At 49.2% G+C, this 25198-nt stretch overlaps 1 protein-coding gene across 7 annotated transcripts; it reads right to left on the reverse strand.

The window, feature by feature from the left end:
• Positions 1-6953: 6953 nt before the first annotated feature.
• Positions 6954-24242, reverse strand: Zmym3 (zinc finger MYM-type containing 3). 7 transcript variants are annotated; one of them, XM_052733827.1, is made up of 25 exons: positions 24160-24242; positions 22100-22782; positions 21078-21121; positions 20705-20777; positions 19966-20260; positions 19564-19741; positions 18992-19210; positions 18551-18701; positions 18226-18341; positions 17981-18067; positions 17717-17867; positions 17304-17476; positions 16932-17097; positions 16002-16099; positions 15760-15919; positions 15433-15545; positions 15117-15291; positions 14792-14938; positions 12998-13101; positions 12509-12677; positions 12054-12205; positions 11397-11511; positions 9979-10233; positions 8583-8697; positions 6954-8476 (listed from the first exon to the last, which is right to left on the reverse strand). In XM_052733827.1, exons 2-25 carry the CDS (start codon positions 22767-22769, stop codon positions 8284-8286), a joined length of 4119 nt encoding a protein of 1372 aa, XP_052589787.1. In that variant the 5' UTR covers positions 22770-22782; positions 24160-24242; the 3' UTR covers positions 6954-8283. The 7 variants fall into 7 exon arrangements, with proteins under 7 accessions (XP_052589787.1, XP_052589779.1, XP_052589770.1 ...); XM_052733819.1 differs by lacking the exon at positions 24160-24242 and adding an exon at positions 23977-24079; XM_052733810.1 differs by lacking the exon at positions 24160-24242 and adding an exon at positions 23964-24075.
• Positions 24243-25198: the final 956 nt, after the last annotated feature.

The following is a 25198-nucleotide window of genomic DNA, read 5'->3' on the forward strand; positions in this document are numbered from 1 at the left end:
TGTGTTAGACAAACGCTCCACCATTGAGGTACACCCTCAGCTCTTGCTTTTTTCCTTAAGATAGGGTCTCACCATGTATCCCAGGGTGGCCTTGAATCCATGAGCCTCCGTCTTCTGGGGATATAAGCCTGGGCTACCATGGCAGCACTGTGACAGTCTTGTAATGGCCTTCCTTTGCTTCCAGGGTAAAGCACAGCAGGGAGACTGTTTAGGATGAGGTCTGACCACATTCACTTGTCAAAAGTGAGGGCTTTCTTGCCTTGCTGACTTTTCATTGCAAAGCAAAAAAAAAAAAAAAAAAGAAGAAGAAGAAGAAAAAGTCTTGGGTGAATTCTGTCCTAGCAGGGCAGGACAGAACAGAGCAGGGAATGCCTTTTCCAATCTGATCTGCATTTTCCCAACGGACCTCCCACCACCCTCATTCCTTCCAGGAAATCCTCCTTTCTACCTCCCTAGGCCAGTTTCCAGCTGCTCTTTCCTTAACCGTGAACACACACACACACACACACACACACACACACACACACACACACACACACACACACACACGGGTGTTATTGTGCTTCCTCCTTGGCTTTGTTCACACTGGTTGTTGTATCTCCACTAGTGCCCACTCTTTTTGAGACAGAGGACCAGTTCCCATGTCACCTCTGGAGAAAGAATGAGAAATAATTCCATTGGACCCTGGTTATTCTGTTGGTATTTGAGTCTTTCCCAGAGTTAGAACCTTATAGAACGCAAATTTAAAGGAGGCATTCTGCCAGGCGGTGGTGGCGCACGCCTTTAATCCCGGCACTCGGGAGGCAGAGGCAGGCGAATCTCTGTGAGTTCGAGGCCAGCCTGGTCTACAGAGCGAGTTCCAGGACAGGCACCAAAACTACACAGAGAAACCCTGTCTTGAAAAACCAAATAAAATAAAATAAAATAAAGGAGGCACTCATTCTCAAGGGCCACACGGATGCCAACCCTCAGCTTCTGTGACCCCAACAGCAAGAGCCTTCGCTGCCCCGTAGATCCCTCCATTACCTCACCCTAATTCCAGCCTGGTCCTTTCTGTCAGACAAGAGTGCTCACAGATGAGGAGCCCAAGTTCTTATTTAGCTTGTATCTATCCCTAGTGACTAGACAAGGCTGGGCACTGAGTAGAAATTTAGCTGAATAAATGACATCAGATTCTTCCCTCGATTCTAAGAGGAAAGAGGTAGAGAAAGATGACGGCTTTGGGCCCTGTTGTGAATGGGAGACAGAAAGCAAATGGAATAGACTTCACCCTGGCCTTGGCTGTGAAGACAACCATCACAAGCGCCTTTGGCATCTTAGACTTGGGAACCCTCCTGCTTTCCTCTTCTGTCCTCTATTTCTTTGTTAATAAAAACATTGTCGATGGCTTTTGTTTTAGTTTCTGGGTTTTCAAGACGAGACAGGGTTTCTCTGTGTAGCTTTGGAGCCTGTCCTGGAACTCGCTCTGTAGCCCAGGCTGGCCTCGAACTCACAGAGATCCGCCTGCCTCTGCCTCCCCAGTGCCAGGATTAAAGGCACATGCCACCACCACCCGGCTTGTTTTTTTTTTTTTTTTTTGTTGTTGTTGTTGTTTGTTTGAGACAGAGTCTTTCTGTAGCCCTAACTGGACTGGACCTCACTATGTAGACCAGTGAACTCACAGAGATCCACCTGCCTGGATCTCCCAAATGCTGGGATTATGGGCATGTGCCACCAAGCCGGGGACCCTGATTTTTTTTTAATTACAATGTATTTATTTTATGTATGTGAACATGTGTGCACCACTGTGTGTGTGTGTGTGTGTGTGTGTGTGTGTGTGTGTGTGTGTGTGTGTGTGTGTGTGTATCAGAGGACAGCTTGAGGGAATTGATTTTCTCCTTCCACCATGTGGGTTCCAGGGATCACTCAGGACGTCAGTTCTGGCAGCAGGTGTCTTTAAGGGCAGAGCATCTTGCCAGCCACCACCCACTCTCTAGTACTGAATTTCTAGATGCCTAGCATATACGGTAACATCATCATTTGCTCTTCCTACCAATTCTTCTTCTTTTGTTTCTTTCTGTTTTTCTGAGACAGGGTTTTTTTCCGATAGCCTTTGGCTGTCCTAGAACTCGCTCTATAGACCAGGCTGGCCTCGAACTCAATCCCCTGTCTCTGCCAATCCCAAGTGCTGGGATTAAAGGCGTGCACCACCACCACCACCACCACCACCACCACCACCACCACCTGGCTTTTCTTTTGTCTTATTTTTCTTTCAAGACAAAGTCTTGTTATGCACCACTGGCTGACCTCAAACTCAAAGCAATCCTCCTGCCTTAACCTCTTAAGTGCTGGGCCTTCAAGTGTGAGCCATCAAACCTGGATCATATCCTTATCCTCTCTCTCTTACTTTACATTTATTTGGTGTGTGTGTGTGTGTGTGTGTGTGTGTGTGTGTGTGTGTGTGTGTATGTGTGAAGGCAAGTGGGGGAGATTGGGGGCCTGCCTGTGGAAGTCCGAAGACAACTTTCGGTAGGTATGGATCTGTGGGTTCTCTCCTTCCATTTTGGCAGCAAGTTCTCTGACTGAATTACCATCATGCCAGGCCCATTTCCATTTTCTTACCTGATTTCTCAATAGTTCTGTGAGAAAACCCAGGCAGATCTGGGTCTGCTGGTGTAGACTTACAATCTCAACACAGGGGAGGCTGAGGCAGGAAGGTTGAGTTTGAGGCCAGCTTGAGCTACACAGTGAAACTGCCATTAAAAAAGCAAAAACAAAAACAAAGCCAATGAACAACACAATCTAAATCGGACTATGAGCTCATTTTCTAAAGGAGAACCTTGGCCGGGCAGTGGTGGTGCATGCCTTGAATCCCAGCACTCTGAGTTTGAGGCCAGCGTGGTCTACACAGCAACACTGTCTCAAAACAAAACAAAAAAAAAACCAAAAAAACCTAGAGAGCAAGATCATCTCAAGAAGGTAGAATGTTTTAATGGTACAGCTAAAACTAGAAACTGAATTTGGGGCATTTGTTCTATAAAGCCATGTTGCATGACCACCATGGCTATTTCTTTTTTTCTTTTTTTTTTTTTTCCGGTTTTTCGAGACAGGGTTTCTCTGTGTAGCTTTGCGCCTTTCCTGGAACTCGCTTTGGAGACCAGGCTGGCCTCGAACTCACAGAGATCCACCTGGCTCTGCCTCCCAAGTGCTGGGACTAAAGGCGTGCGCCGCCACCACCGCCCGGCTCACCATGGCTATTTCAATGGAGTCTAAACTCAACATGGTCAAAATCTTCATTTATTACCAGTTTCCTCCTGTCCATAACAAAAAGCAAATACAAATAACAATGAAAAACCTGCTATATGGGGCTGGAGAGATGGCTCAGCAGTTAAGAGCCCTGGCTGCTCTTCCAGAGGACCTGGGTTCAATTCCTAGCAACCACATGGCAGCTTACAATTGTCTGTAACTTCAGTTCTAGGGGATCTGACACCTCACACAGACATAAATGCAAGCAAAACAATAAAATAAACAAATACTTTAAAAAGAAAAACCTGTTATCATGGATCAAGATATCTTAGTTACTTTTCTATTGCTGTGGAGAGACACCATGACCAAGGCAACTTGTAAAAGAAAGCATTTTATTTGAAGGCTAATGGTTCCAGAGAGTTGAGTTCAAGACCATCATGGTGGGGGCTATGGCAACAGACAGGCAGGTGTGGGGCATGGTGCTGGAGCAGTAGCTAAGAGTTTGCATCTGATACGCACATACAGAGAGAGAGACAGAGACAGAGACAGAGAGAGACAGAGACAGAGAGAGACAGAGAGAGAGACTGGGAATGGTGTGGGCTTTTGAGGCCCCGAAGCTCACCCCCAGTGACACACCTCTTCCAAGGCCATTAGGTTATTAGGTCATTAGGTCATTCCAAAGATTAGGTCATGCCTCCTAATCTTTCCCAAACAGTACTACCAATTGGGAACTGAACATTCAAATATATGAGCCTACAGGGGCTGTTCTCATTCAAGCCACCACACTATCTCTCACTTTGTTTTAGAGATTCATTTTATAAGGGTAAGGAGATGGCTCAGCAGTTAAAAGCACTGCTTGCTGCTCTTGCAGAGGACCAAGGTTTAGTTCCCTGAATCCAAATGGTAGCTCACAATTATTTGTTAACTCCAGTTCCAGAAGAACCTAGGCCTTCTTCTGGACCCTGTGGGCACCAGGCATGCATGTGGTACACACACACACACACACACACACACACACACACACACACACACACACACACACACACATATGCAAGCAAACACTCATACACATAAAATAAAAATAATCTTGAAAACGATTTATGTAGTTGTGTGCCCACAGAAGCCAGAGGCGGTGTGTATGATCCCTTGAAGCTGCAGTTACAGGCATTTTTGAACCACCTGGTGGGTGCTGAGGTCTGAACTTGCGTCCTCTGATAGACCAGTATTCATTCTTTAAATTTTTGTTTGTTTTTGAGACAGGGTTTCTCTGTGTAACAGCTCTGGCTGTCCTGGAGCTCTCTTTGTAGACCAGGCTGGCATTGAACTCAGAGATCCACCTGTCTCTGCCTCCTGAGTGCTGGAATTAAAGGTGTGTGCCACCACTGCCCGGAAAGTTTTAGGTATATCTTTTTGTTTGTTTTTTGATACAAGAGTTTCTCTGTGTATCCATGGCTGCCCTGCAACTCATTCTGTAGACCAGGTTGGCCTCGAACTCACAGAGATGCACTTGCCTCTGCCTCCTGAGTGCTGGGATTAAAGGTGTGTGCATCACGACCACCCGGCCTAAATTTTTTTTTATTATTTTATTCTATGTGTCTGAGTGTTTTGCCCACATGTATGTCTGTGTACATGCATACCTGGTGCCCAGACACCAGAAGGGTGTTGATCTTGTGGGACTGAAGTTACAGATGGATGTGAGCTGCCATGTGAGTGCTGGAAATCAAACCTGGGTCTTCTGGAAGAGCAGCCTGTGCTCACTCTTAACTGTTGAGCCATCTCTTCAGTTCTACTGTTTTGGTTGTTACTGTTTTTTAAGGAGACAGGATCTTTCTCTGTAATCCAGGCTGGCCTGGAATTTGGGATGATTTCCAACCTCACCACACTGGCTTTAGTTAAAGGTATCTCTCCCAATCATCAAGGCTAGAAACCAGCTCTCACTACCACTCATTCACCAGATCCTACAGACTTAAGCTTCAAAATCTCTGAATTCATTTTGATGCTAAACTTCATTTTGAAGCCAGGCATGGAGGTACATCCCTGGAATCCCAACACTTGGAAGGCAGAGGCAGGTGGCTCTCTGTGAGTTCCAGGCTAGCCAGGGATACATAGTAAGACCCCGTGTTTCAATTTTTAATGTATTTTATTTCAGATATATTTTATATGTATGTCTGTGTACCACGTGCATGCCTATTGCCCTCAGAGGTCAAAAGAGGGTGCCAGATCCCATTGAAGTTAATAGATGGTTATGAGCCACCATGTGGGTACTGCTAACTAAACCCCAGGTCCTCTGCAAGAACAGCAAGTGCTCTTTACCACTTACCTCTCCAGCTCCAGTATTTTATTGAAAATATTTGATTAGTGGTATTTATGTAGGAATTGAAGCTAGAGGATGTTTGGGGAATCGATGGATTCTTTCCTTTGACCGTGGACTTTAGGGATCAAGTTCCGGGCTTCAGGCTTGTGTGACAATTACTTTCCCTAAAGGGCCTAAAATTGTATTTAATGTTTTCCCTTTCTCCTGCAATTATTTTGAATCCATCTTTATCCTTCCCATCACTATAGCCCTTGTGAAAGTGCACAATAACTTAGACATACTCCTTGCATCCATCTGCAGGCTTTCAGGCCTTCCCCTCCATTCTTTCATTGTTCTAGGGAACTTCTCCTTGAACAGATCTGAGCTTGCCACTCCCTAGCTGAAAAAAATCCCAGCCTTGCACTCCCACCTCTAAACCTGTGGTTTTCCAATCCCTTCCATTTTGTCTTTGAGGCCCAGATCAAATGATACCTCCCCATTGAACCCTCAGCCTCACTATAACCTGGAAAGGAGGTCCATAGCCCTATTTATTTCATTCTGCATACTGATTGTGTTTGCTGGTCCCCTAGACCCGGAGCTTACTGGATACAGCTAACAGGTTTAATCAGTCTTTTTTTGTTTTGTTTCGTTTTTGTTTTTTCGAGACAGGGTTTCTCTGTGTAGTTTTGGTGCCTTTCCTGGAACTCACTCTGTAGACCAGGCTGGCTTCGAACTCACAGAGATCCGCCTGCCTCTGCCTCCTGAGTGCTGGGATTAAAGGCCTGCGCCACCACTGCCTGGTAACCTAAGGGATCTTTTATATTTTTGGTTGTGAGCCTAGCCTTTAACGGCTGAGCCATCTCTCCAGCCCAACCTAAGGGATCTTTAACAGATGGAGATCTTAGTTTTTTTGTTTTGATTTTTTAAAAACAGAATCTCATGTACCTCAGGTTGGTCTCAAACTTGCTATGTAGCTAAGGATGACCTTGTAAGAATGCTGGAATTACAGGCATGTGCTCAGTTTTATGTGTTGCCAAGGACTGGACTCAGGACTTTGTGCATGCTGTGCATGCTCAGCAAATTCTCTATCAAGTGAACTACATCTCCAGCCCCTGCCTTCTTTTTGAGACAGGGTTTCATATAGCCTAGGTTGGCCTTGAACTCACCATGTAGCTAAGGATGACTATGAATTCCTTATCTTCCTGCCTCCACCTCCCAACTTCTAGGATTATAGACATGAGCCACCCCAGCTCAATAAATGGCTGTTGAAAAATAGTTTTTTTCTGATGTTTCTGAAAATGTGTGACAAAAGGACCAAATTTCTGATATTTGTTGGGTGAGGTAGAATAATTCTCGAGGATCCACAGCTAGTACTCTTCCTCTTACCTCCCACTCCTCCAAAGCCAGCTCTCCCTCCCCCAGAGAAAGCAAAGGACAATTTTAACTCTTTATTTGAAACAAACAATTCCAGAGACAGAATGTTAGTTGTGACAACAGTTTCTCACTACAACACATGGGTGGGCATGGCTCACTGAAGGAACAGGCCAGGCACCTCAGTACAATATATACAATTTCAACAGTGGCTAAACTGGTGACAGTTATAAAAACACGAAAAGAAGGCTGGGGAACAGCAAAGCCAACAGGGAAAGAACTGGGTACTCCCTCTGCCAGACACTAAGTTTTCTGGGCCCACCAAGGTAAGATGGGGGAAAGAGAAGACGTAGGCAGTAGGAGCAAGACCCTTACCCACAGCTCCTCACCTATCTTTTGACCACAAACCCCATCCTGTATGGCCTAGGCCCCCACAGGGTGGGCCTGGCTCTGATGATGGGGGCAAACAACATTGGGGAACCCAGCCCCAATCCAAGCCAGAAGGTCATTTTTGCCTTGAGAGCTCTGTTCACGAAACTAAAGGGAGGCAGTCACAGAGGGGCTAAGCATGTTGACACCACGGCTCATGCCACCCTAAAATGGCAGGAGAGACAAACACAGAAAGCAAGGGGACAGGAGTATGCACAATAGGAGTCTGCTCCCCATACTGAGTCCTTCTCTGCCTTTGAGGAAAAGAAAGCATTTGGAACCCTTGAGGGACTGTAGCACCAAGGAGTGGTGCTCAAAGGGTAGGTAGGGGACAGGGTGGAGAAGAGTGCCAACAATCACTTTTTTCATGAGGGAGAAAAGTGTCTGAGCGCTGTGCTTTAGGGAAAAGGTCCCCTCATTTATCATGTCTCTCAGACAAGACCCTTTCACATGGTACTGGGAAGAGGAGAGGGGGAGAGGGAGAGAAGGAGAGAGGGGGAGAGAGAGAGAGAGAGAGAGAGAGAGAGAGAGAGAGAGAGAGAGAGAGAGAGAGGATACAGGGCAGAGAAGGCAGCTGGGTTCTTCCCTAGGTCAGACCTAGGAACACGGGGTTTCACCTACATAGATATAGGTCAGGAAACCCAAAGCCAACAGGATCACCAGAGCTATTATCACTCCATCAGAGTCAGGCCCCAGCAGAAAGGGTTCATTGTGAAGCACAAAGAAAACGGCCTACCTGGTTCATACCCATCACTGGGGGACTAGCCCATGAGCACAGATGACTGGGGCCCCATGGTTACAAGTGGTATGGAAGGTTAAAGCCAGGGGTTCTTGGGGAAGGCAGGGAATGAGAGACTAGAAAGAGGCAGTTGGGGCCCTTCAGAATGGATAGCATTGGTTCCTGGGCCAGTTACCCCACAGGACAGACACTGATGTGAAAGATGGATACAAGGTACCACATGGGTTCAGTCTAGGTCTTCCTCCCCAGGACGACCAAGTTCCTCATAAATCTCACGCACAGCCAGAATGCGATTAAGCATGCTCTCCAACATGCTTCGGTCCATGGGAATCACAGAATACCAGAGGGGTGACTCCGCAATGCAGGAGCGCTCAGGTTGCAGGTAGAACACATCATTTCGAGTCCTGAGGCTTTCAGGACTACAACAGTGGGGATGAGGGTGGAAGACAGCCATTAGTACTACCAAGGCAAAGCAGGCCTCTTAGGTCCACATGGTAAGGCATTCCTATAAATTCACCAACTCACCATTTAGAGAGATAGAACTCATAGAACTTGACGGGGCAGCGGAGGGGATTCATGCGATTCTCACGCTGCTCTAAGATAGTTTCATCCTCCCTCTTCCGTTTCCCAGGACCTGTGTCTACAGTGGAGGGAAATGATCCATACTCATTAGAACACAGGCCCAACGAGCCACCTCCCAGAGCACAATCAAGGGTGCAGAGATGAGGCCACAGGATCGAAAACTACAGCTTCATAGGAAATAAAGGGAGAATAAAGGAAGGCTCAGAGTGTAGCTAGGTGGAAGAGTGCTTGCCTAGCATACACAAGGCTCTGGGTTCTATCTCTATTACCACAAAAAAGGAAAGGAAGGAGGGAGGGAAGGAAAGCCGAAGAGTTTGTTAGTTTTTCCACTAACCAAACACCCTATAGGTTGTACTACTCTGAAGCACTCTCCAGTTCTTCCTGCCCAAGTGTATATAATCATTCCCAAGTTGATTTCTTAAAGAGGTGATACAAAATAATTGGTAAAACAGTTTGTTACAAGGTTGGCCTTGCCTTCTAGCTCAGATTACAAATGATGGCCACAACCTTTGCCCATCAATTTAGGTAGAGGCACACAGAGGGGACCTGAAGAATCACACACAGACAGGACAGAATTCCAGGGCCAAAGAGAATGGAAACCAATATGCAGTTTTTTTTTTCTCCCTCTGTACAGTTCTGATTTTATTGTTATTTTTGAGTGTATGTGTCAGGAGTGCATGTTTTTGTTGTGCATGTGTATGAGAGTGCAGGTGCATATGTGCACATGTGGAGGCCAGAGGTTGGCATTGGGTATCTTTCTCCAGCCCCTCTATATTATGTTGAGACAGTTGGTCACCGAGCCTGGAGTTCACCCACTAGCTGGACTAGCCGAACAATGAGCTCTGGGGAATCTACCTGTCTCTACCCCTGCTTGCTCCAGCTCTAGGTTATAGACATAGGCCACCATGCCTAGGTTTACATGGGTACTTGGGGTCCAAACTCAGGTCCTCATACTTATGTGGCTTGTACGGGGATTTTACCAACTGAGCCATCTCTCCAGTCCTCAGTATGTAGTTTTTGAATCATAGAAAGTTTGTTATTCACTCTCAACGTTCCCTGATAGTCAGACACACCGAACAGCTCACTACCTGTCCACCCTCATTCTGTCAAAATACGGCAAGCAAATAAACTGCCTAGAAATGACAACGATGAGAAACAGGCAGTTAACTGCCCTCCTATTATGAAACAGCCAGCCACTGTCTATCAGAACTGTTTCCATCTTTTCTGCAAACACAGAGGGAAGCTAGTGGCAAAGCAGAGGGTCAACCTGGCAGGCATGGTGGGAATGCCAGGAGAAAGAACATAAAGGGCAAAAGCAAAGGAGGGGAGAGCCTCATACCTCGCCCTTTCCTCTGTCGGACTGGGGCATAGTAGCGGATGCTCACCACCTTGGTGGTGCCCCGAGGAGTGGTACACTTGCGAGACTGCCGTACCACATTAGTGAAAGAGAGTTGCATGTGTTCCTCGGCTGTCTGCAGTCCAAAAAACTTAGTGTTGAAGAACATGAGGGTGTTGAGAAGGACAAAGGGAGAATAGACCCCCAGCTGCTTGCACTCCCAGAGGTGTTCTTCCTCCACACGGGAGAATACAGTATCTGTGATGGACAAAGAGAAAAACAAAGGGGAGCGGCTTCCCAAACCCACCTGAGTTCCTACACATACATACACTTAACTGTAGCCTTCTTATTGCATATAAACCCTGACATCTGACCTACACAGTAGGACTGGGCAACTTGGGGTGGGTGGGGGTGTTGAAACAGGGTTTCTCTGTGTAGCCTTGCCTATCCTGGAACTGGGCATTTTGTTTGTTTGTTTTTTTCGAGATTTTTTTTGAGACAGGGTTTCTCTGTAGCTTTGCGCCTGTCCTAGATCTCGCTTTGTAGACCAGGCTGGCCTCGAACTCACAGAGATCCACCTGCCTCTGCCTCCTGAGTGCTGGGATTAAAGGCGTGCGCCACCACCGCCTGGCTGGCATTTTTTATATACTTTTCACCTGCATATAACACTTCTCTGATCATCTCTAAGTTATATGCAGGTAGACACAAAGCTTAGGATTCCTACATCTTGATTTCTTAACTTACCACCCAAACCTGAACTGTCTTTTTTCTGATCTCAGAGATAAGTCTACAGACCTAAGTCTTTTTTCTTTTTTCCTTAAGAAAAGGGTTCCCCTTGAACTTGAGGTCTTGCCTCAGTCTCCTGAGTAGCCTGAACTGCAAGCACGTATCATTATGGCTCCTAGATCAGACTAAAAGTCTTGACCTTCTCCTCATGTTCCTCTTTTAGTGTTTCCGTTTAAAAAACAAAAACAAAACAACAACAAAAAAACAGAGTTTCACTATGTAGGGCTGGCTGGTCTAGAACTCACTATGTAGACTAGGCTAGTCCTGAACTCCACCTGCCTATGCCTCCCAAATGCTGGTATTAAATGCATATACCACCATGCTTAACTCATGTTCTTTTTTTTAAATGACAGTGTCTCACTCTATAGTCCAGGCTGGCCCAGAACTCACAATTCTGCCTCAGCCTCCCTGATGCTGGGATTATAGGCATGCATCACTACATGTGGCTCTCCTCCTTATGTTGACGGGCAGGGACTCTGGCTCCATTAACCTGAAACCCTGAGGCATCCAGGTATATGCTCCTACCCTTGAACCCTTAGTGAAGAGTAACAGGCCAGACAGTACAGGACTCTTGCAGTGGTGTGTTGGAGAAAGGGAAGAGAGGGAGAAGGGATTGCTAAGTTCCTGTCCCTTACTGTTGGGGAGGAGTGTGGGCTGCCAGGTACTCAGAGACTTGTTGAGTTCTTGAACGAAAGTCAAGTAGTAAAGGTCCGTGAAAATGTTCACCATTCGGTTATTTTCCAGCAAATACTAGAGGAAGAAAAACAGAAATACATAAAGCCAGAGTAGGACCTACAGGAAAGAGAATGATGATGAAAGCTGCAGTCATGGTCCTTGACAACTGAAGAGGAGGGAAAACAACTGCTTGAGTAGACAGCCCAGCGTGCTTTCCCTCAGGTGTGATCGCTGATGAAAGAGGCGGAGCTTGGAGCTGTTCCTCACAAGCTCAGACATCCTTATCAGGTCACAGTTGCTAACCTCACCTAGAGAGAACTAAACATTACCCCACTACTCAAGGAACTCAGCCCTCACATCCTTCCTCAAGACCTGATGACTCAAGGGTGACCCTGAGGATCCAGACAGCAATGAAGACTGGTGCTTGAGCAATAGTCCTGGAATGAAGCGCTGATTCGAGGAGATCACTGACATCTATTTGTCATAGGAAATGTAGGCAAGCTGCCTATTCAGGGTAAGAGACAAGTGACAAGAAGGAGTGGGCTAGAAACAGTTCCAGTAGAATTCTGTATACTGTGTTGAAAGTAATAGAAAACAGGGTGGTGTGCAAGAGGTACCTGCTGGATGCCAAGACACAGGTAGTAGATACTGTCGGGTTCATATCGTTCACCATTAGGTCGAGTAATTTCTCTCACAAACTGGGCCAGACCATAGTTGAGTTCAGCAGCTGAACAGGCGAGAATATCCTCTTTGATACGCATGGGTTTGGCTGTAGTGATATGTAGTAGAAGTAGATAGGATTAAGAAAACTCCACGAGGAAAATTTCACATAGCTCCACCATGAACCTTTTAGTCACAACAAGCTCCTGAAAAAACCCATCAATTACAAAAGGAGCCCTCAGCCTTGAACCGAGACAGGATCTCCCTTTAGTCTACAACTGTTCACTGTCTTTACTGGATGGGGAACCCATACTTGATCACATCCTTACCACTCCTAGACATCTTCAGCTGTTCCTAGGTAACAGCCCCTTTTTCCTTCCCTCTCTGTGCCTTCTTCCTCCCAAGTACTCACGGCCAAAGCGTAGCTCATCACCCTTGCTGGTTTCTCCATTGGCATATTTCGACTGTACCCAACACTTCCAAGCATTAACACCGTATGAATAGTTGAGAGCAGTACAACTAGGCTGGCTGCTCAAAGAGTCCCGGGAACAGCTTTCAGAAAGCACCAGCCTCTTTTGACCCTGGAAAGGAAGACAAAAGAGGATGGTGGCTAAGGCAAGGCCAGGGTACCATGAAAGCTAGTCAGGACAGTGCTCACCATTGGGGATGGGAGCACTGACATAAGAACACAGAAAGCTCCCATGGCAGAAAGTCCCAGAATAGCTCTGATAATCTTGTGAACTAGGAGAAAAGCAAAGTTTGGCTCTATCTCAGTACTTCTAGTGTTGGAGAAAGGAAGCCGGGGAAGGTCAACTTAAACTTTCTCGTGTGGCTATGAGAGCAGCCCCACCCCTTCAGATTTCCATTTTCTTTTTATGGATACAGTAACACCATTCCTCACCTTCCTCATGGCTCGAGGAAGGTCCTGTTCAGTAGACACATCCTCAGGCCCCACAAGGCCACAATCAAAGAGGAAGTCTACACTTGGGTTAATGTCCAGAGGATCTAATAGAAGGGAAAGAAAGAAGAAATCAGTTTCTTTAGGCCTCAACTCTGAAGTCCTCTTGTCCCATCCTTGCTACTTGCTCATTCAACTCAAGAGGAACCACTGGGTCAGCCTCATTGAACTCCATAGGAACCAGTAAAGCTATATGAAAGGTCGTTAGAGGTACATAAACACCAGACTCAAGCCACACATGGTGGCACAGACCTTCTAGGCTACAGAATGAGTTCAAAGCCAACCTGGGCAACCCAAGAAACCCTCTCTCAAAAAAAAGCAAAAAAATAGGGCTGGGATGTAGCTCAGTAGTAGAGCTTGCCTAATATATACAGGGCTTTGGATTAGAGTCCTACAACCAACCACACTGAACACAAATATTCACAAATTCAAAGCAACATGAATATACTTAACATGACTGAACTGTACACATAAAAATGGTGACCATGGGGGCAGGGGAAATGGCTCAGTTGATAAAGTGCTTGCCCAGCCAGCATGAGGACCTGAGTTTGATTCCCTAGCACACACTGAGAAGCCAGGCATGGTAGCTTGCACTGTAAACCCAGCACAGAGAGACAAGGACAGGTGGATCCCTGAGGCTTGCTGACCAGCTAGCCTAGCCTACTTGGCAAGTTCCAGGGCAGTGAAAGAGACCCCATCTCAAAAAGGAGATGGGCAGTGGTTGAAGCATCATACCCAAGGTTTTCCTCTGGCCTGAACATGGACTTGTACATACATGAACATCCACACATACTCATATGCACACACACACACACACACACACACAACTAAAAATAAAAAAAAACAAAGGCTAAGATGTGTAGCTTAGAAAACATATACCTAGTATACATGAAGCCCTGGGTTCAATCCCCAGTATCATATAAACTAGGAGAGGTGCTGCAAACCTACCATCCAGGCAAAAGAATCAGAGATTCAAGGTCATCCTCAGCTATAGAGTGAGTTCAAGGACAGTCTGGGCGCCGGACAGCGGCGGTGCATGCCTTTAATCCCAGCACTCGGGAGGCAGAGGCAGGCAGATCTCTGTGAGTTCGAGGCCAGCCTGGTCTCCAAAGCGAGTTCCAGGAAAGGCGCAAAGCTACACAGAGAAACCCTGTCTCAAAAAAAACCCAAAAAAAAACAAAAACAACAACAACAACAAAAGGACAGTCTGGGCTACATGACACAACTCTGTCTAAAACAACAAACAAAACAAACAAAAAACAGTACCCTGTCCTGTCTTTTTGGGTTTGTTGTTGTTTTTTTTTGTTGTTGTTGTTTTTGTTTTTGTTTTTCGAGACAGGGTTTCTCTGTGTAGCTTTGTGCCTGTCCTGGAACTCACTCTGTAGCCCAGGCTGGCCTCGATGTCACAGAGATCTGCCTGGCTCTGCCTCCCGAGTGCTAGGATTAAAGGTGTGTGCCACCACCACCCAGCTTTTTTTGGTTTTCAAGACAGAGTTTTTCTGTGTAGCCCTGGCTGTCCTGGAACTCGCTGTACACCACATTGGCCTTGAACTCAGAGATCCACCTGCCTCTGCCTCCCGAGTGCTGGGATTAAAGGCATGCCCCCCACCACCACCTAGCCCCTGTCCTATCTTAATAAACATGGTTTAGAGTCATGCTCTGGGTCACAAGAAACACTCGTTTCCTAATACCACAAATGCAACAATATTTGGTGGGCGTGCCTAAAATCCAACTTACTCTTGGGGAAATCTGCCTCCAAGTCTTGCCCAGGCTCATCTAAGACATTAGCCATCTTAACAGCCATAGCCAGGACATCATCTCGAGCTGTCCCAAACAGGTCACAATCTTCCAGAAGTCCCTCTGCACTCTGGTTGCTCACAAGATCTGAGAGGCAGAGAATTCAGGTCAGTCACTGAAGTTCTTGCCCAATACCCACACAGTCTTGAGGGGCTGGTGCCAGCCACCCTTCCTATCCCACTTAGCACCAAGACTACACTTCCAGCTCTCATAGGCAGACAGACTGCTAGCACTGATCCCACTATCACCACTGTCCACTGCGTACCACACAGATCAGAAGAGGCCTTGTCTAACTCTTCAGCCTCTGCAATCATTTCCGCCATGGCCAGGATGTCAGCCTCCAAGGGGTTGGAAGGGATCTTCACCTTCAGCTCCTCAATGGTCTCCACAATCTTGTCTGTGCTCTCCAAGGTAGTGGGCAAGAACATGGGCACAGGCACCTGGAGGCACAATTAATCTCAATTAAATGTCAAGAATCACACCAGTAGATAAGGGTACCAACTTATGAGAAAACCAGAGAGGGTGGGTCTCAATCCTAGAAGGAGAAAGGAGGGCTGGTCAGGAAGGGCAAGGACACTTACCGGGATAGGCATGGAGAAAGGCACCGGGACTTTCTGGCAGTATAGATGCATAGGCACTGGCACAAATATGGGCACTGGGATGGGCAGCACAATCACCTGTGGCTTCCACTCTTCTGCAGACATGAAAACTCTTTTTAGCACCCCTTCTAGATTAGTGACATCTGATCTAGGACTTGATGCTCATCTGTCATCCCCAAAAGCTCTAAACATGTGTTCACTGGCACAAAACTGTTTTGATCAGACATTGAGAGAGCGACCTAATTCCTGCCCATAAAGCTTAGGACTTAGGAATACCGTCCATGGACTGGATGGTATCATGGCACTCACCTGTTTGACTTCCTTTGGACTTCATTTCCACCTTGCAGGAGACTCCCCGGTTCTGCATCAGCGGCTTACACATGGCAGCTTTGTTTTTTCGGGGTGTTGCTGGGGGTGGTAGGGGTTGAGGAGTGGGCACAATTGGAGCTGGTCGAGTCTTCACAGGGATCTGTAGCATCAAAAGAATGTAAATTCTGCCAATTACAGTACCCTCCTCTGAAATAATCCTCCCTCTTGGCTTTTGTCCTGACCTTGCCCAAATTCCCGTTTTCCTCTGGGGTTCTCACTGTGCTGTTGTTTTCCGCTTTGGTTTGAGAGGCTGTCTGGGGCTTTGACTCAGAAGACTGACCTGTAGGATCAAACAAATAAATGCTCTTGCCAGAGCAACTAACTGTTTTCCTCACCCTTTTTCTAGGAGAGCTTTATGAAAGAGCATACTCTTTAGAAATAGGAAGTCACTGGGCGGGGGTGGTGCACGCCTTTAGTCCCAGCACTCGGGAGGCAGAGGCAGGCGGATCTCTGTGAGTTCCAGGCCAGCCTAGTCTACAGAGCTAGTCCAGAACAGACTCCAAAGCTACACAGAGAAACCCTGTCTCGAAAAACAAACAAACAAACAAACAAACAAAAACAAAAGAAAAGAAATAGGTAGTCTAGGATTTCTCTTCCTTCCTACCCCAGGACTAGTCTTCTCTGGGCCCCAGTAACAGTAGCCAAGAAGAACCTTCACTTCTGGCTACCAAGAAGAATGAAACACTGCACTTAGAAAGCACCAACACCACCTCCTACTCCTCACTTTATACCTTCCATTTAGACAGCCTTCAGGAGGTAAGTATCCCCAGAGTGACTGAAAGGCCAGGCTAACATTCTAGAAATGATACCAGTTTTCAGTGTCACTAAGGGTAAAGCCTATGCTGATGCTTCCCTTTCTCTGAAAACTAACCCTAACCTCCACAAGTCCTATCCTACCTGAGTACACCTTAAACTATACATCCTTACAGAAAACCAGTAGACTCTCACTCCAAGATCTAAAGAAGAATACCCGAAAGTCCAAAAGATAAAAGAGCATGGTAGCGCGTATTCTGGCCAGGGAACAGGTAATTGCAACAGAGGAAGAAGGGGCTTGACCCAACAGTGGAAGAGCCCAGGCCAGTTCTAATAATGTCACACTGTCCCAGACTCACTGTTCAGGAGGCTTTCTGGCCCACTCTGGGTATCCAAGTTGGGTTGGTTCTGCTGGCTGTAGAAGCGCAGCAGACACTGTTGGTTGCAGAAATGACGGATTTGCCCACGCCAGTGGATGGTTTCCAGCAGCTTCCCCTGGCGCTTACAGGCATGGCACCGGGCAGCCTGAGGGCATTGACAGAATGGTCAGACCTGCCTCTTGAAAATAGGCTGGGCCCTCTCCTCTATGATAAGCCATATTTCTTTCTTTAGAGACTGGACCAGCTTAGAGATTGGAGAGGTTAACTCCCCTCCCTGGGGCTCTGACGCTGACGGCAGTACAAGAGTTCATACCCCTGCTGCCTTCTTTCTGACATGTTGACTCTCCTTACCTTGCAGTACCATAACAGGTACTTGGTCTTACAGTCCTCACTGCAAAAGTCCCAGGTGCTGCCATCCAGTTGCTCAGTGACTCCACGCTGGCAGGTTTGGGAGCAGTAAGTACAAGTGATGCAGCATAAGCCCAGCTTCTTAGTGAAATCTTGTTTGTACAGCAGCACACAGCCTAGAAAGGGGAGAGCAAGAAAGAGCCTAGAGACAGAGTTCCTCACAGGTCTCAGACCCTTTCAAGGTGCTACATCTGAAACCTCTTCTAAATAGTCCTTCACCTAAAGCCTTAGCATAAATGGGTACAGCATTCCGACAAGGTTCTACCTTATACGCTGCCTTCTAAGCCTTGCTCCATTCTCTGCCATCCCCCCTGGTCCTCAGAGACAGGGCCTCGGTCCCTAACTCACTTCCTTACCTTCGCTGCAGAAGCTTTTCTCCACCCCACTGAACCGGAGTTTCTCATGCAGGAGTTTCTCCTGCCTGCAGTGCTCACACTGGGATACCACACCCCGAAGCCTCTTGAAGTCCTCACAGCAATCACGGCAGCAGAACTGGAAGACCTGGTCCTGAGGTGGAAACACAGGACAGGGAGGGCACAACTAGGACATCTGCACCTCACAGGCACAGCCTGAGAAGACTTCTTCAAACATGTGGCAAGGTGTGGGTGGGGGGATCTTACCTGCCACTCCAAGACCTCAGGCTTGCCACTGAAGAGGCTATGGCAGTAGTGACAGCTCAGGTGAATGCCCCCCTCAGGGCTAGTACGCTGGAGGGAAGGAAGACAAGTAAGGGGCAAGATGTGTGCCGTGCTGGAGGGAGGGGAGGTCAGGCTGGCTCTCTGCCCTACCCAGGCCTACCTACCCCAGTTCTCCGGCCCTTTCCCTGTTACCACACCCTTTATCCCTGGTCCAGGGCCTGGAGTACCTGGAACTTGGTCCAGCAGCTGGGGCTGCAGAACTGGTAGACTGTGCGATCAACTTTGTTGTAGTAACAAGGGTCAGAGAGGCTGCGGCGGCAGAAGCTGCAGGGTCGGGGAGGGCCTGGGGCATAGAAAGAAAGAGAGAGAGAAAGAGAAAGAGGAAGAGAGAGCACATAGAAGGTGTAAGGCAGGGCAGAGATGGAACAGAAAACCCACGGGAAGATGTGGTTGGGGCTGAGGTTGGGCAGTAGAAATTACTCTACAAGAGGGGAATGTGGGAAGTAGAAGGAAGGCCAGCAGGGATCTCAGAGAAGAGGGCTTTGCACCTACCAGTGAGCCCTGCCTGCTTCACTTTGTAAGAAGTGGTACAGCACAGGGAACAGAACAAGCTGGTCTTGCCATTACGATCCACATGTGATAGCATCTCAAAGTTCTTACACAGGGTCTTGCACCAGACACATGGGTACACACGTGTGTTTTTCTGTGAGGATGGGGAAGGAGAGGCTGAGGCTGGATTTGTCCCTTCACTTTTATTTTTAAAATTTTTTAAACATGAAATTTTTCAGGCATACAAAAAGTATAGATGATGATATAACAAAGACCTGTGTGTCCACCAGCCAGCTTCAAAAATAAAACATAACAGATACAATTGAAACCCCCTTTATTTGTTTTATTTTTTCCCAGCCCTCGACCCTTCAGGCACCTTTATTTATCACCCAAGAACCACACCCCCTTCCATAGCCCTCTAATGCACTACTCCCTCGGCCCCACCTTCTTGTATGCCCCCAAGCACGTTGTGTTGCAAAACCGCTTTTGTTGACCATCATGGAAGAGGAGCTCTGGGCCAAGGCTCCCAGGCCTGGCGTAGATGTAAGCCCCACACTGGTCACAACAGTTGGTTTTCAGTCCCTTGTTGGCTCGGAATTTGGAGAAGCAAGAATCACTGCAGAGTCGGTGCACCACGCTGCCGTTGCTGACCTCATGTAGGACCTGCCACACATACATATACACACCCTGAGCTGAGGCCAGGCCACCACCGCCCACCCCAATCAATGCAAGGACAGAACTCCCACCTCACCCTAGACCTTCACAGCAGACAGTGGGCCTAGGACCCCCCAACCTGTGCGTCAGGCTGTAGACTTGATGGCGACATCCTGGGAGGTAAGGAAGGTCAGCTGCATACATCCTGGAGAAGCTCTATCCTTGAATTTGCCCCCTCATAATGGCTACCTTTTCCACCCAAATCCCTTCTCCCCAGGGGCCTGACCCCTGCAGCTCCAGAACCAGAGGGGCAGGTCAGAGGCAGCAGGCTCTGTAAATTGGCCTGTGGTGAGCAGCCTCACCTCTCCAGTCTTCTGGCATATGCTGCAGCGAGTGGCATCGGCAGGATCCCCAGACTGGGGGATTGGACGCTGCTGCTGGGCCTCATACAGAGAGAGACAGACAGATGTGCAGAACTCATGGAAGGAGCCTCCCGAACCAGTCTGTACCACAACTGAGTCCTTGGTGTTCCAGATCTCCCTGGAGGTGGGAACAGGTTTGAGTATTCCCAGGACCACCCTCTTATTCCAGCAGTAACCCCTGCACTCCCTAGGATTTGGCCTGATGATCATAGAGTCAAATACTCTAACCACTTTCCTAAATTAACCCTATCATCTCCATCCTGTTTGGTTTTGCCAACAATCTCTTACCCATAACTCCCTCCCCTGGCCCCTGCCCCCGCCCACCCTAGGATCTCCACGCACTTCTTGCAGAAGGTACAGGTCTTTCTGCCCAAGGGCTTCTTGGAGAAAGTAGTGAGACAAGATGAAGAACAGAAGAGCTGAGGCAGCCCCTTGCGCTGATAGGCCGTCTGCCCCTTCTGCAGTGGTGTCCGGCAATGTGCACAAGACATCTTGGTGCCCATTGAAGAGCGCCCAGCCCTCTGTGCCATACTTGAGCGCAGGGACATGCGAGGAGAGCGCCGGGGCCGGAATGGCACAAAGTCCTCATCATTGGGGTCATCTACCATGGCATCAGAATCCTCATCTGACACTGGAACTGTGGGAGTAGGCGGGGCAGTGAGAAAAGACCACCAGAACAGATCTCCAGCCATTTGATGAGCAGACCAATAGTAAGTTCAATACTAGTCCTGGGATCTCTGGGACTCTCCTTGTTCTGGCTGTTATACTTCCTCTCCCATTACATTGGTATCTTAAGCTACCCATGGTTATTCTACAATATTCAGGAGCAGGGTTCCAAGAGAGAAGACTGGGGACAGGGACAGTATAGTTGAAACATGAAACTTTCTATTCTTACTGTTCTTGTTTTCAATTTCCCCCCACTACCTCTTGGTTCCCATGCCAAGCCATAGCTGAGACAGGCACTTCTCGTTCTGCAGAGAGGAAGTACAGAGCCAGAAGATCCATGCCCTGTCCTGATCCCACCTTGAGCTCTTCTCTACACCCCAAATTCCCAGGTCACACTTCCTCCCATCCTACTTACTGCTCTCAGTGGAATCCACAACCTCAGGCTTTGGAGGTTCCGCCCTTCTAACGCGCTCGCTTCTCTTCTGTACCTTGGAAAGAGGGGCAGGGAGGAAAGCTGACACTAGCGGCAGGCTAACTGGAGTACAAGGTTTGGGAAGGAATGGGGGATGGAAGGTGAGCTGAGAGAGCTGGGACCCCTGGCCCATCCCTGAAGAGAAGGGGAAAAATGGGAGCTGGACTTCATTCCTAAGAATCAGTAGACACAAGAGCTCCTCCCTTCTCTGAATCCCCTGACAGCATCCCCCCACCATGTAGGAAGGAAAATGAAGGGTCTGTCCTTCTCAGAGCTATAGGGGGAACCAGACTCTTTCCAACCCTCCCCCCCTCACCCTCTCAGGCGGCTTCTCACTCTCCTTTCCAGTCAGGCCATCTCCTGCAAAGGAAGCAAGAAGGTAGCCTCAATCTTGAGCCTGCCCAGGCCCAAACCCCACCTCCATTCCTGGGGAAGAATTTACTCAAAACCGAAAGGGAAAACTCCAGTGTCTGTAGCTTCTACCCTTTCAGGGTTCCCTCAGACTTGGTACTAAGGTAGAAGTGGGGAATGGATGTGTGCAGCTATTCTCCATTAAATAAATGCATTGTCCTACCCTTCCAATCATTTCTGTCCCACTGGTCATGAAGGATTTATATTTTACCAACAAAAACAAATGTAACTACTTAGAGGGAGCAAAAAACAAATGTAACCACTTAAAAGGGAAAAAAAAACCATCAATGTATGGGCAGGTTCCTCTGGACTTAGGCGATATAAAAGATATATTATATAAGATTATATATTTGAAGACCTTTATCACAGCCCAGAGGAAGGATACCACTAGGTAGATTAAGGGAGGAACTGGAGCCTCAGGTCTAGATTGTCCCTCCCCTAACAGAGATGCCTCCTAGATCCTGCCTCTCTACCATTCCCCTGAAATCAGTACGCTGTTAGGGACTTCGGAGAGGAGTTACCATTCATCAATCCCAGAAACTCCACTCCCATTTAGAACCAAACAGCTGGAAAAAATGTTAGAGCCTAGAAGGCTGCTATTTTCCTTCCAATTCTGAAGGAAGGACCCTGGTACTGAAAGCCCACTGGGATAGGAAAAAGGGAAGCTCGGGGGCCATCAAATCCATTCCCTCATACTACCTCATTCATCCTGCACAGCCCCTCCACTCCTCCCACCTCTATTTTCCATAATCTTTGCCACACCCCACTCTGCCTTCCCAAACCCCAACTCCTTCCCCACACATCTCCCTACTCTAATCTTGCCACCCTCCTGCCCCTCCTCCTCCTCCTCTAGTTCTCAAAGCACAGAGCCAGCCCTCCTTACCACCACCCTTTCCCTAGCCCCCTCCAAATGATTAGGCAACCTACCTGGTAAAGAAGGATGTGCAGCAGGGATAGAGACCCCAGGTTTGGTCTGAGAACTGTTGATTCCATCCCCCAGAGTCTCTCCCACTGAAGGGCTAGGGGGTGCATTTGGGCTCTGTGGCTGCCCTTGGGTGTGCTCCTCCTGCTGCCCAGGGGAGCCCCTTCTCCTTGTAGCTATGGGGGGTATCTCCTCCTCTTCAATATGAGGAGACTCCAGGATTATCGGAGAATCCGGAGCCAAAGGTTCTAGTAGCCCTTCAGGTGACGGGGGACTGGCCCCAGCCCCTGGATCAGGTGGCATCACCTCAGGGGTCTGGCACCCTGGTCCAGGCTCTAGGGTCTGCTCCCCCGAATCCCATGCAAGGGTCCCCTCAGGACCATGGTCCACCTCTGGGGGAGAGGGGGCTTTATAAAGTAGCCCCCCCAGCCCCAGTAGCTCAGTGGCTCCATCCAGGACTACTCCAGGGTCTTTTTCCAAGCCAGAAGGGGTATCAAGCAGGTCCAGGGCTCCAGAGGATGGAGACGGACCTGGGGGGGCCCATCCTCGAGTTGGAGCAGTCTGAGATTCCAGCAGATCCTCTCCAAATTCCATGTCTACGGGAAGGTCTCCAGCCAGGGGCTTCTCTGGCAGGGTCAATGGGTCAAATGGACTGGGGAAATCACTGGGGTCCATGGCTGGGTATGGGCTGCAGATCGGAAGAGGGGGCAGTAGAGGTGGTCTTAGCCTGAATCTCCTATGTAGGCTATGGGACACACCCCGTCATCCACTTGGATTTCTTATTAGCAGCCGCCCCCCACAACCCATGGGCATTTCCACAGGCTTCAGTCCCAATGTCCACTCCCCCCCCATACAGCGCCCTCTGTGGGGAGTGGCGTTCCCCGCCCTGGCCCGGTGCCCACACTCGCCAGGCAGTTGGTCTCTAACCCGCCCGACACCCCCCACCGAGACTCGTAGCTCCTTCCTCCCTACCTCTCACACACCCCCCACCTCAGGCTGAACGCCCCCTCAGAGTCTCTCCTGGCCGCCGCAGCCAGAAGCCTTTCCCGCTCCAGCGGTCTCAGCCCCCGGTCCCTCCTTACTCTCCGGGAGCCCCTCAGGTTTCCAGTCTCTACCCATCCTGTGCAGCCCCGCCGCCCCTCCCCACAGAGCCCCGTCCTCCCTCAGCCCTTCCCCGCCCCCACAAACTGCCCTTCCTAACCAGTTCCCCGCTTGGTTACCTTTCAGGGTGGACCACTTCCTCAGCCCCGTCCCCCTTCCCTACTGCTCCCCTAGTCTTTCCCTTCTCCTGTTGCCCACCCCCCACCTCAGGCATTTACAGGAAGACATTTTGGAGCTACGATTTCTCCTCAGACCCCCCTCCCGGCTACTGCGAGATCCCGCCTGCAGGTTCGGTTCGGCTTGATGAGGCCCGACCCCTACCTGAGGCAGGGTTAGAGTAACGGCTACAAGCCTAGAACTGCAGACAGCGACGGCCCCGCGCTCCTTCTCCACCTCCCTCCCTAGCAGCCGGGACAGGGGTCGCGGCCCCTTTAAATGGCAGCGCCGCTTGCAGCGCTGAGCGCTCTGCAGCAGGCAGGCGGGCGGTGCCAGCAACCAATCCCATTGGCTGGCTGGAGGAGGGGGCTCGCGAGACAGCGCCGGCCCCCGGCGCGAGACTCCCAGCCCAGTGGCCGCCTGGAAATTGCGGACTGGAGTGCAGTCACTGGGGATGGAGCTGGAGCCCCCGCCCGGGGCCCCGTTAGTTGAGGAAAAGGTAGCCTCGGGAGCTTTGAAGCCCGCCCCCGGGGAAGGCGGCGCCCCCTTTCTACCGACGGGCCTAGTGCACTGAAGACACACAAAAATGAGGAAAAACCCAGATCTACGCACCTGCTTTCCTTACCTGGCTCAAGAGTCTGGCCCGTCACACCCGTGCCCGCCCTACCTCCAGAGCCCACTGTACCCGTGATCCCCTCCTCTCATTCAAATGGTTCCCGGTCCCCTCCCCCCTCTCCGTGTCTCTCTCCGCTTCCCACTCGTGTTCAGCGCCCCCCCCCGCCCCGCGTCCCCCCTCAGCAGTCCCTACCTACGCCGTGCAGCAGACGCCTGCCAAGATTACCCTCCCCCATCCCCACCTCTCCGGGGCCCGCCCCCCGGGCGACTGTTGGGGTAGTGAGTGACAGCAGAGAATGGGGGAGGCAAAGACCCAACCCTCAAGGGCCCCTCCTCCCCTTGTCTGCAGCCTCAGCCCCCCTCCAACCTGTCTAAGAGTCGGAGTTATGGGGTGTCTTAAGCTTGCTCTCCAACCACCCTTGCCAGTTCAATGGCTCTGGCTTAGTGACAACGCCTATGCAGTAACGGTTACTGCCTGATGACCCCCCAAAGCAGGTTCTGCAAGGCTACACCCCCCCTCTCCCTCCCTCTCCCTCCATGGCCTTTGGGTAAGTTCTGGGATCATTTCACTGAATCTTCCTGTAGGAGCTTGAATTATCTCTTGAATAGTTTTCCTCACCAGAAGCCCGCCCCCAACACACACACACACACACACACACACACACACACACACACACACACACACACACACACACGCTGCCCTTCCCTCTACCCTCTTTTTCGGTTCTTGTCTGTCTCCCTCCCTCCCTCCCTGTCTCCACGACTCTGCCTCTCTGGAGCACTGGGGCAAATGCGGGCTCCAGGGAGCCTACTTGATGGTGGGCGTGGCTACAGTTAAGGCTTGGGAAGTAGGCTAAGGGGTAGGGGCCACTAACATTAGGTCTACTGATTGAAAAAGAGAAAGTGCCAGTGTTCATTCTCAGGCCTCATGATAGAGCACTTTACAAGCCCATTCCCCCCATTCCCATGACAGATCCTAAGGGCTGCACAGCATTTACTAGCTTAAACACTAGAAACTCAGGCAAGAAGGGAGTCCAGTGTTGTCCATTGCCCCTTTGGCCTTTCCTCCTTCCCACATAAAACCTTCCCAAGCCTAGTCCTTGGGAGTGTTACCCACATTTTCACAGAAGCCTTGTTTTTCCTAGCTCCCCCCATCAGCCTTGAGATTGTCTTTGCTCTCTCCTCCATCAGAGATAAATGTAATTTTTCTCAGTGTAGGTTGTCTAAACCCA

This window comes from Peromyscus californicus, unplaced genomic scaffold (genome assembly GCF_007827085.1).
Source record: "Peromyscus californicus insignis strain IS unplaced genomic scaffold, ASM782708v3 Scaffold_10__1_contigs__length_136768540, whole genome shotgun sequence".
Taxonomy (NCBI): domain Eukaryota; kingdom Metazoa; phylum Chordata; class Mammalia; order Rodentia; family Cricetidae; genus Peromyscus; species Peromyscus californicus.

What these genes read in the sequence shown, in the direction of transcription:
- Zmym3 (XM_052733827.1), bottom strand. Translation starts at nt 22,769, where the DNA reads ATGGACCCCAGTGATTTCCCCAGTCCATTTGACCCATTGACCCTGCCA. An exon ending in TGCACATCCTTCTTTACCAG is followed by an intron (nt 21,122 to 22,099) that starts GTAGGTTGCCTA and finishes CTTCCTTTGCAG; the next exon opens with GAGATGGCCTGACTGGAAAG. An exon ending in GCCAGAAAGCCTCCTGAACA is followed by an intron (nt 16,100 to 16,931) that starts GTGAGTCTGGGA and finishes TTGATCCTACAG; the next exon opens with GTCAGTCTTCTGAGTCAAAG.